This window comes from Ruditapes philippinarum, unplaced genomic scaffold, assembly GCF_026571515.1.
Source record: "Ruditapes philippinarum isolate M1 unplaced genomic scaffold, ASM2657151v2 ctg270_1_1_1_1, whole genome shotgun sequence".
NCBI lineage: Eukaryota > Metazoa > Mollusca > Bivalvia > Venerida > Veneridae > Ruditapes > Ruditapes philippinarum.
Window position 1 is genome coordinate 190976 of NW_026858176.1, and position 12234 is coordinate 203209.

General features: G+C 32.4%; 1 protein-coding gene across 2 annotated transcripts; it reads left to right on the top strand.

Annotated features, from left to right (window-relative positions):
* The first annotated feature begins 185 nt into the window (after positions 1-185).
* On the top strand, positions 186-11316 carry LOC132752417 (putative helicase MOV-10). 2 transcript variants are annotated; one of them, XM_060742738.1, is made up of 7 exons: positions 187-610; positions 5019-5130; positions 5894-6081; positions 6750-6838; positions 9399-9493; positions 9937-10010; positions 10830-11316. In XM_060742738.1, exons 3-6 carry the CDS (start codon positions 5911-5913, stop codon positions 10008-10010), a joined length of 429 nt encoding a protein of 142 aa, XP_060598721.1. In that variant the 5' UTR covers positions 187-610; positions 5019-5130; positions 5894-5910; the 3' UTR covers positions 10830-11316. The 2 variants fall into 2 exon arrangements, with proteins under 2 accessions (XP_060598720.1, XP_060598721.1); XM_060742737.1 differs by lacking the exon at positions 9937-10010 and having other exon boundaries at positions 186-610.
* The last annotated feature ends 918 nt before the right edge of the window (positions 11317-12234 follow it).

The window sequence follows — 12234 nt, forward strand, 5'->3', positions numbered from 1 at the left end:
ACTAATTATCATCCTTTGGAGCAAAACTGGGCTTGGTATACGCATTTAAATGCAAAAAGAGAAACAATCAAAAGTTCTTGTTCAAAATTTCATTTTATATAAGTCAATATCAATTTAAATGAAATCACACAAAACAGTTGTTGAGGTCCCAGACAGACTGTACAAAAAGAAGGCCCTGTAGCGTCAATACTAGTGCTAGTTTAAAGATTTCCAGTTTGGGCTCCAGCAATGCTTTAATTGATCATTTGTATTCCATTGGTATATAATACTATTAGCAGTAATACATCAATGTATCCTATTGTTATGATGTAGAAACTTCTATTTTGGAGCGATTGATGAATACAATTCCGGAGTACCAGAGATGTGACTCTTCGGGGTACAATGAACGCTTCGTTACAAAACTTGTTCGCAACTATCGCTCACATGATGCTATTATTAGTGTACCACGTGACTTGTTTTACGACGGGGAGTTAGAGGCATGCGGAGACAGAATGATTCTTGATTCCATGTTGCGTTGGGATCATTTGGCTAAAAGAGGCTTTCCGATTATATTTCATTCGGTATTTGGTGCTGATGAACGGGAGTCGGGGAGCCCTTCATTTTTCAACAGGTATGTTACTTGTGTTACATCTTATAGGGGTGAAACATATCTTAAGATTTAGGTTAAAACATTTAAACCCGACCCAATGGACCTATAAATCACGTACCTGATATTATCAAATATTTTAGTGTTATATACAGAGTCATCGTGAATAAGTGCATGACAAACTTTTATATTTCTAATACGCAAATGGAATGCTAGTTGTTGTTAATGTAAATAATTAAATCATCATGTGCCACACTCATAATTATCATATCTTTAACTTTGCTTAACAAAATAAGAGGATTCTACATGAAATTTTATAATCTAGAATGTGAAACATATCAAACTACCTGTTTGTTAAGTAAGTAATGTTCATAACCTCTTTAAAATTACACATTGTTATTTGAATATTATATGTTACAACGCCATATCTGTTCTCGAAATCGTGAAAATTGTATTGCATGGTTTTCCAGCGGTTAAAGTTAGAAATTGTGGAAGCTCGTCGATGATTGACTGTTTGAAAGGTCCAAAAAAGGTGATCTGTTATTGATGCTCGCCATTTCCTATCGTTAATAAGGAGCTGATTTTAATCAGATTAATACCTAATTCATTTTAATCCATCTTTTCAATAAAAAATTCTGAATATATCAGACTTAATTTTAAGTCAATACGCATTGCTAAGATAAACTTCACGCAGCTTTTTTATAAAAACAGAAACAAACAAAAAAAACAAACAAACAAAAAACAACATATTACGTTCAAATTAAGGACTCGAAACACCGCATGCCGTTTATTACAAGCTAGAATTATGCGATTTTCTGTGCGCAGTTTTCTTGTATTGCTAGGAACTTTATGATAACAAAAAAATTGCCAAAATAATAAATTAACTTCAATAAAGTAGAACTTACTAATTTGAAAGCGAAAATCGTAAAAGCGCCCAAGCCTGAAACAGCCGAACTATAGCTAACTATGAAATTAATTAGTTGACATATTTTATCGATACACATGTAATTAATAAGATTGCATCCTGTAAAACATTTCTGAAAATTTTATTTGAATTACATCACAATTTCAAAGAATTATTAAAATTTAAGGAAATGAATTGGAAGATTCAACTAGTATATTTAAATGTCTAAATACGTAATTGGCGTCAATAATATTATATCTTACAGGCGTTATATTTAACTAAATACGTAACTGGCGTCAATAATATGATGTCTTTCAAGAGTTATATATAGATAGAGGATATGAGTGTAGTTTAATACTAAATTTATTGAACGAGTTGAATAAAATCGTACTATGCGAGCCTCTGGCGAGCATAATATTGTTTTATTCAACGAGTTCAATAAATTTAGTATTGAATCTACACGAATGTAATATTCTATCTATCGCATATAGAAAATAAGAACAGTAAACTGGAAAACATGAGTAATTTTTCAATGACAATTAAGACTATAGTGTAACGCTAACATTAGCGCACTTAAGGTAGCTCGCTACTTTCCGACCGAAATTTGACAATATCTCAGATCTTGATGATTTTTGGTATACAGACATGTAGATATGTAAGATTTACTTCTACAGCATTATTTTATAGATAAACAGCGTCACTATGACGTCAAAGCGCCCTCTATTGGTGGCGGCGAAATTGCGTCTTTTTTATCAATAAACCGGTCTGTTCTTATCAATTTTCATCCGAATTCCTTCATTTTAATTTATAATGTTCAGTAAATGTATGCCTTTGTAACGATGTCTTTCTTGAACATTTGCTTAATAGTCTGCGATTCTACGTTATTTTCCCTCACGTTCTGACGTCCATATTTGATGCAAATATCGCGCGATATCACAATAAAGATTGTGAAATAATAAAAAATCAACACGGTGAATTTTGCTATATTTTTTTTAACATGTAGTGAAGTCATTAAAGAAAATCATTATGCAATAAAAATATAGGGTCAACGGGTAAGATATTTTGCTATTACTATTTGAATATAAAATAAAGGGTGAGTAAACGTAATGAATTTGGTGACGTCAAATATTTTTCTCAAGGAAATTTTCACGACTTTTTCGATAATATCATACTGACAGGAATAAAAATGTGTGAAAACCATCAACAACAAAAGTATTTAGACATGTTCCGTAAAAATGTTTTTTTAAAAGTCCTGTCAGATGCCTGCATTTCGATGAATATCTTCAATTATATATACATGTACAACAAATCAGGTTAAAACTGTCTGCACAAGTTGGTATCAATCTCTGAAAAACTGCAACGAATGGATATAAATACCTCGAGGACTGAAAGACAATTCAGAATATTGAAAAATATAATTAAAAGGCCACCTAAGTGGAAATTATAAAAACATAAATTTTGCAAAGAATGTCAGAAAAAAAGAATGAAAAGGCTGTTGCAGTCGCAATGTCATCATGTTATGTGTATGTCGGTACAACATAAACTTCCATGTTATCATATGTAACAATTTTGAATTGTATAATTTTTATATTAGTTAGTAGGAACAGAGACATAGATAACATCTATGTCTCTGGTAGGAAATGAATCAAATTTACGTTTCAAAAATATATGATCAACTGGAAGTAGCAACGATTTGTACGTACGTCATGATTCACTGGTAGTCTTAATTATATTATAAAATCTAGCAGACATTTAATTCAAAAATTTCTACATGTATTAAATTTATTTATTAACAGCCATCAGTTATATATTTTCTCTCGCAGCTTAATACCCAGCACTAAGCGTGAGACTCAGATTTAAAGCAGGAATCACGCTCTCATGCTATGGCTTGAATTTCTCACGTATTTCACATAATTACAGATATTCTTCTTTATTTTAAACTAGCTGACTCGCGGTATGCATTTACTAGCGCATCTTTGAGGGGACCTGAAGCCGCGATCATTTTTTGATTAGAGGCGAAATATCCGTTGATTTATTTTGTGTGTTCAGAAGCGGAGAATTTTGCATATTAAATACAGATTCCCTTGTACTGAAGGCAATTATGTAGGATTCTCAATTTGTGTGATTATGGTTGTGGGAGAAGCTCGTTTTTTGTCTGCACATAATGCAATTTTATGAATTAAATGTCTGCTAGATTTTATAATATAATTAAGACTACCAGTGAATCATGACGTACGTACAAATCGTTGCTACTTCCAGTTGATCATATATTTTTGAAACGTAAATTTCATTCATTTCCTACCAGAGACATAGATGTTATTTATGTCTCTGTTCCTACTAACTGATATAAAAATTATACAATTCAAAATTGTTACATATGATAACATGGAAGTTTATGTTGTACCGACATACACATAACATGATGACATTGCGACTGCACCAGCCTTTTCATTCTTTTTTTCTGACATTCTTTGCAAAATTTATGTTTTTATAATTTCCACTTAGGTGGCCTTTTAATTATATCTTTCAATATTCTGAATTGTCTTTCAGTCCTCGAGGTATTTATATCCATTCGTTGCAGTTTTTCAGAGATTGATACCAACTTTTGCAGACAGTTATACCCTGATTTGTTGTACATGTATATAATTGAAGATATTCATCGAAATGCAGGCATCTGACAGGACTTTTAAAAAAACATTTTTACGGAACATGTCTAAATACTATTGTTGTTGATGGTTTTCACACATTTTTATTCCTGTCAGTATGATATTTATCGAAAAAGTCGTGAAAATTTCCTTGAGAAAAATATTTGACGTCACCAAATTCATTACGTTTTACTCACCCTTTATTTTATATTCAAATAGTAATAGCAAAATATCTTACGCGTTGACCCCATATTTTTATTGCATAATGATTTTCTTTAATGACTTCACTACATGTTAAAAAAATAAAGCAAAATTCACCGTGTTGATTTTTTATTATTTCACAATCTTTATTGTGATATCGCGCGATATTTGCATCAAATATGGACGTCAGAACGTGAGGGAAAATAACGTAGACTCGCAGAGTATTAAGCAAATGTTCAAGAAAGACATCGTTACAAAGACATACATTTACTGAACATTATAAATTAAAATGAAGGAAATCGGATGAAAATTGATAAGAACAGACCGGTTTATTGATAAAAAGACGCAATTTCGCCGCCACCAATAGAGGGCGCTTTGACGTCATAGTAACGCTGTTTATCTATAAAATAATGCTGTAGAAGTAAATCTTACATATCTACATGTCTGTATACCAAAAATCATCAAGATCTGAGATATTGTCAAATTTCGGTCGGAAAGTAGCGAGCTACCTTAAACGCTATGTTTCTATATAGCGCAAATGACGTCACGTCAAAGTGTCATTACACTAATGTAATATCGCTTTTATTGAATGGCTTTATTACACTCCTGCGCCACTGTTTATGTGATAAAGCTAAATACGTAGAATTTGGCGTCAATAATATCAATTTATTACAACTTACAGGGACGAAGTTTCTCAAGTGGAAAAATACCTAGCGCTTTTACTGAAGGAAAGCAGAGGTGGTCTTAAAATTAGGACAAAAGATATTGGCATCATATCGCCTTACAGAAAACAGGTAAAGTCGACAATATTGCATAAGTGAAAAACATCCCTGAATTAAAGATAAGAATAGATGTTTTAATATATTTATTTTCATACTCCTTAACACGTTTTCATTCAGCTTTCCGATCTTCGTGCTCATTTCAATCTGCATCCCTCCCAGTGATGAAAGACTAATTAAAACAAGAAATCTCCTGAAGAATAATATAACTGAGTATAAATATCATCAATCTAACGGACACTTCGAATGATGTTGTCAAAATCTGACAGACTTGAATATTTTATCCAATTATTCATGGAATCTGTCAGCGATGATGCTTTCTTGTAGGCCTGTTGATGATTTATGGGAATTCTAAGTTTCGTTTAAATTTTAATTATTACAGTTGGTAACTGTTTCTATTGGCAACAATTTTCAAACGATCATGAAAACAGCGTGATCTGAAGATGCACTGGTTTTACAACTTTATATTTCATACTTTGTGTTTTTATATTTTTTTTGGTCCTCCGGGATCAATGATTGTAAGTGTTGAAAATTGAGAACCGCTAAAGCCGGTGCTAGGGGGCGTGAGGCATTTTGCACATTCCATTATCCGTCATGTACAGACTCAATCAAACGCGTCATTAATTTTCATGTAAATTTGCTGATTTTAATGCTTTGGAGGTATCACGTTTTTCCTGATATTCATAGTGGAAACTTAAAATGTACAATTACGAGTAGAATCGTGTGTTTTTATTAGTAGTACTTACTTCTATTGGTTTAAGCTTTATATTTTGATAAGGTGGCAAAGATACGAGAATGATTCAAAAGAAGAATTTTGATGTCAATCAAGAGAAGATTATGATAGGCTCGGTAGAGGAGTTTCAAGGTCAAGAGTTCAAGGTCATCATCATATCAACTGTACGAAGCAACCAACACTATGTCCAGAAGGACGTTGAACATCGTCTCGGTTTTGTTAAAAACCCAAAGGTATAATTAAACATAGTATAAAGAATTATAGCCGATATACCGATACTAATGTAGTTTTTAGACATTATTCAGAAAAATGGATCTCGCCCGCTTATTTTATTAATATTTTAATTGTTGGTAATCTCTGAATAAAAAGTTAATTTACATCTTTTTCCCCAAAATACAATATGTGTTTGTCATTAAATAAATTCAAAAGGCAACAGATAAATGTTTAAATTAATTACTAGAACCCCACTATGCCATCTAGTGCAAACTAAAAGCGTTGTTTATTGAATCATTTACATCCTCACCTTTGACTTGTTAACTAGAAATCGGACACCAGAGCAGATTTTGTTCAATGTTGAAAGACAATGAATAGTTTGACTTACCGTACTGTATCTTGTTGATATACATTCTGCTTCTTTGGTATCATTGATATCTTTAGTTATGAGGACAAACCGTTTAAGCCTGTGCTAGGGGGTGGGGCGTCAGAAATATTGCACTTTACATTACCTTGTGCGATTTTCAACATCGTGTACAGTATTTGTTGTTATCTTTGTTTTTCTGTTCTTTCGACAGATCTTCCCGTCAAAGGACTGTACATTATGATTGTGTAATAAAAATATTTCCGATTTTTAATAGGATATTATTTATCTGCGTGTAAAAAACCTTTAATACCCTTTTTTCAGCGTTTTAATGTTGCATTGACTAGAGCTAGATCGCTTCTTGTTGTAATTGGTAATCCAATGATATTGGTAAAAGATGACAACTGGAAGAGGTAGGTCAAATGTAATAAAAAGTAGTATTTAGGTATCATTACGGAAGAGCATTAGTGCCAGGTGTATGTTTTTTATTGACTCGAAATTTCGAGTTACTAACTCGAAATTTCGAGTTACTAACTCGAAATTTCGACTTACTTATCTCGAAATTTCGACTTACTAACTCGAAATTTCGACTTACTAACTCGAAATTTCGAGTTACTTATCTCGAAATTTCGACTTACTAACTCGAAATTTCGACTTACTAACTCGAAATTTCGACTTACTAACTCGAAATTTCGACTTTCTAACTCGAAATTTCGACTTACTAACTCGAAATTTCGAGTTACTTATCTCGAAATTTCGACTTACTAACTCGAAATTTCGACTTTCTAACTCGAAGTTTCGACTTACTAACTCGAAATTTCGAGTTACTTATCTCGAAATTTCGACTTACTAACTCGAAATTACGACTTACTAACTCGAAATTTCGACTTATTAACATTACAAGAATGACCAAAGTTATTAGTTAGATGGTATAAGATATAGTAGGCAGTGCCTTTGAACGATTACAGAGATGGAGGAACGGGTGCCTGGACAAAAACTATTGAACTTTAACTTAAACTTAGTAATGGCATGTACACACCCGACCTAAAAAATACAAGGCTTCCTTTAATTTATACGTTCAGGCGTTCTTCAGATGTTGTATTGTATCCCATCTGTTCGAACATATCTTTTCACTAATCATATTCTTCTCATCCCTGTAAAAAAACCGATCTTATACTTCACGTGTGGGACATCTGAGGAAAGTATCGCGGCGTGGCCAAAATAGGGCGTGCTGAGGCCTTTGTCAAAATTGTTGGACTGACTATATTTCTTGTAAAATCGGATGCTTTTATATTATTCCCAACATATATATAACAACAAGTATCACTTTTATCAACTTTTATCAACACAATATGAATCAAAGTATTAGTAAATAATGAATAAATAAATGTTACAAAAACATTATTAGTATAAAGAAACGTGACAGACTAACTGGCGTATACACGCCATTTAAAACTTATTTAACACATGATATTGCACAGTTTACAATAGGGTGGGTTTTGGACTTGTTGTTTCTCCACATGATGGTTGTATGTGTGCTTAAGAAAAAGAAACACCCGGTTTACACGGAAATGTGGAAAGTGTGATTTTACAACCCCCCCCCTCCCCCTCCACAAAAAAAGCGAAGGATATGTTCAGTATGTGTGGACACTTTGACCCTACAAAATTGTTCTGTTAAATAAATGTTAAAGGTGCTCTGTCAATGTGCAACAGCTACACACGAAAGAAAGTATCTTGAATTCAATCCTTGCTTTCACCGGCAACCAATGAAAGTCGTTCAATGTAAGTCGAAATTTCGAGTTAGTAAGTCGAAATTTCGAGTTAGTAACTCGAAATTTCGAGATAAGTAAGTCGAAATTTCGAGTTAGTAAGTCGAAATTTCGAGTTACTAAGTCGAAATTTCGAGTTAGTAAGTCGAAATTTCGAGTTAGTAACTCGAAATTTCGAGATAAGTAACTCGAAATTTCGAGTTAATAAAAAGCATACACCTGGCACTAATGCTCTTCCGTATATCATAAAGTAAGTATTGTGAATACTTCATTATGTTTCACGCCTTCAATTGTAAAATGATATCAAATGAAATATTTTGTATAGAATTTATGAACGGTAGAAGTACATGTATATGTTGTTTCCATTCGATCTTATGCTTGGTGATAAGTTTGTTTTAACCAAAATGATGTATCTGCTGCTATTAATTGTGAATTTCGTGCCTTTTCTTCAATGATCAAATTTAAGTGTAATGATATTCGAACGTGTTATCTCTGTAATTGGTATTACTAAATTATTATATCAAATGGATCAACATTTAATTATTTTTATTCGCTGAATAATTAACAAACAGACCATGAAAAAGCTTTGGATTATTTAACAACATCATTCAAAATTAAGCCGCATATATGATTTCTTTTACTAAAGGGACACCACTGAGGTTTTATGACATGATCGGACGGAAAATATTTTTTCCAGATAAATGTATCATTTGATGTAGGTTTAGACCACTAATCTTTTTGCAAAATTTCAGATCATTTGCGCACTTCGTATTTTTTTCAGAATAATTATTCAAATTGTAAAAAAGTGACCCAAAATGAAAAGCATTTAAACGCTTTTCACTTAAATCGGGCTAAGAAAAGCATAAAAATACGATTTTCAATTTATTTTAAAGTATATTTCTTAACTATCTTTGCACATATTTCTGTTTAAAGTGCCCCCGCTCATCTATGTGAGAAATTCAAATGTTATGTTTTTAGGTTTTTAAATCTCAGTGGAGTCCCTTTAACGTATTTTAACGTTATTTCATGATCCAACGATTTATTTCTAAAGATTTTATCTACACGAGACCCAGTTATAATGAGGAACCATGCGAAGTCCCGACGGTCTCGTTGTATCCGCAGTGGACTTTATTGTGATTCGTCACTAACCTTAAAATTATATTTTCTTTTATTTAACAGTCTAAAACTAATCTTTCTGTTAAAGTTTTCTAGACTACTGTGAATCTAATGGTGGGTTTAAAGGTCAACGAGGTCATTTGAAACCAAGGGAGCGGTCAGAAAACGATTCTGAAAATTTAGGTAACATAACAATTTTTTAATTTATATACAAGTTTGTGTATGATGAAACTAATTATGCCATCATTATGACTCCTTAATGTTTGATCTTAATGCACCCTCTCACCCTAACATCTCACACGCACAAGGCACGACAAAATTAGAACAAACACATTTGCAGCGTATGGACACTAATTTGATCACTCACTAACTTCGCAGTCATTTGTTAGTTATCGGATAGGAAAACTTCATAGTGTTAAACTAAGTAAATATGGATAAATAACGCTTTAAAAGCCGGTGCTGGAGGGAAGGCAATGCCTTCAAGGCATGTGATATGTTATGTCTCATGCCCAGACTTGATAGGACCGAGTCTGAAAGTTAAATTGGTTTGATTTTGACTTGATTGTTCTTTAGGTACATTTAGTGAGTTATTTAGTTTTAGATAATGTGTTTCTTTCATTTCATAGAATTCGTCCATGGCGAGCTTGCTAGTAGTGTACGGTCACAGATTGAAGATCAGGAATTTGTGATTCGGGACTAGGTAGCATGTGTTTTTATTAAATACCTGTACATTTTTTCTATATTAAATCGTGTATCAGAAGCACAAATACGATCTGAGAGTAGGAATGTATATATCACTCTGGGTAGTGTTCCGGATTAATATTGCTGGTGAAATTTCAATTACGTTTTTGTTGACAACTATACTGTTTTATAAAGACATTCCGTCCGTTTACTTTGCCCGTGTGTCCTGTCCTGTTTGGTGTCCTGCTGGGCACTTTGCCGGTTGTCCTGTGTTGGGGGATGCATCCATTGAATGTCGCCCTTCTTTGTTGATTTAAATTGGTCAGAGTATGTAATAAAAGGGTTATTGAAGGAAAGAAGTTTTTCATTTTACTTGTATTTGGCTCCCATGGACTGTACCAGAACGAACTACACTCGGCGCTTTCCATGACCTAAATTGTGTTGGCGCGACATGAAACAAAACAAGCTCTCGCGCTTCGTGACATTCTTACCTAGAGTCCTGTACACGTTCAAGATCTCATGACTCTTTTATATTGCAAGATAACATGACCATTTCATATTGCATTGTATTTTACATGGGTAAAGTGATAAAAAATGTGAACGAGTAAAAGTACCCCAAAAAAATTCATTTCTTGTCTATCAGACGACAAGTGACATACGTTATTTAAGAAGCAATCAAGTCTAGCCCAGAATTTCATATGCACCTATGCACCTATCAACTTCACCATGTCAAACTGTGTCATTTACTCAAGCAATATGTTAAACAATACATACCATATTTATATTTACACATAGTTTTCTAAATTTTTGTGTATCTTTTACTCATTTTTTTTCTTAGGACCACGGCGATGCTTGTCATGGGTGTTGAAATCGCCTTCGTATCGACACAAGAAAAATTGCATATTTCAAATTCTTCATTTGTCATATCAACGCAGCCAAAAGGTCTGCTGATGGCAATCACGTAAGCCTTTGTACTTCGACAGACTTTATCCAACTGACAATTTTTAGCCATTAGATAATGATTTTGTCCGTTGGGTATCACTAACCAATGTTTGGAACAACTGGGTCCTGACTGAGTTAGATGTTTTGGATTCTTTATGTTTGAGTAAACTGAATCGGATAAAATAAAAAATTAAAGATATATATATTATGCTCATATTTGATATTTGAAAATTTTGACAATTGTTATGCAGCTCAGGAATCCATATTTCTTATTTATTTTTTTTAATTTGATAATTAATGGATTAAGAGCATGTAAGGTGTTTATCTCCTGAGGAAAATAGTGATAAACATGTAGTAATATATTGTAAAGGTGGCAAAATGTAAAGAAAAGTAGTATATTTCGACTTACATACAAAATACCAATTCACTATAATTTTACCAATTGCAAACATTACAAAATCAGCAATAGATGGTTTGCATTACCAACAGAAAATTTTGCCGCTTTATGATATTAGGGAGAAATTTTAAGAAGCTACGTTTTTAACATAGTATTTTGGAATGGACACTCATAACCTTTATTGCTTTCTGCCCAATCCCAAAATGTATTTTATAAATATTGTTCACATGCTAAATGTTATGTTGAATAAATATTTTTAAACCAACTTTTCTATTGCTATTACACTTACTAACCTTATTACTTTGACAATAGATTAACTTTGTGAAAGTTATATTTATGTTATTTTTCATATCACTTTCTAGTCCCATTGTATTTCATTATTCTCCCCCACAAACTGAAAATGATATTCTTATTTGTTGTTTTGTTATATTTTTTTTGTTAATCATGTGGTTGTTATATGTTATTTGTCCGATGCCCTTTATGGGCCTTGAATTTTTCAAAAAAAAAAACATGAAAACTAAACTAGAACCGACAACCTTTATAAAATGATTATTTCAAGTTTTATTTGCAACAATTTTCATTTCTGCCTGACTCGAATATCATTAACGTTCATTTTTTTCTACATGTTATTTTTTTTCTGTTCACTTATTTTAGAATTATACAATATCACGTATCTGTGCTGTATGTGGATGCTAGACACTTAATTAGTTTAAAGCTAAATGAAATATAGTGTGTTGTTTTTGTTACTACTTTGGAATTGCAGTTTCAACTGCATTTAAAAATTAATTATTTTACTCTTTATTTGAAAACAATTTTTATTCCTGCTTGATTCGAACCTTTTAGGTTTCCTTTTTTCTACATATTAGACTTTTTCTGTTTATTTTTTTTAACTTAACAATATCAT

Bases quoted from the DNA above. Each gene is read 5' to 3' on its own strand.
- LOC132752417 (XM_060742737.1), top strand. From the start codon at position 5,911: ATGATTCAAAAGAAGAATTTTGATGTCAATCAAGAGAAGATTATGATA. The intron at 6,082-6,749 runs GTATAATTAAAC...CCCTTTTTTCAG, and splicing joins GTTTTGTTAAAAACCCAAAG to CGTTTTAATGTTGCATTGAC. The intron at 9,494-10,829 runs GTAACATAACAA...TTTTTTTCTTAG, and splicing joins AAACGATTCTGAAAATTTAG to GACCACGGCGATGCTTGTCA.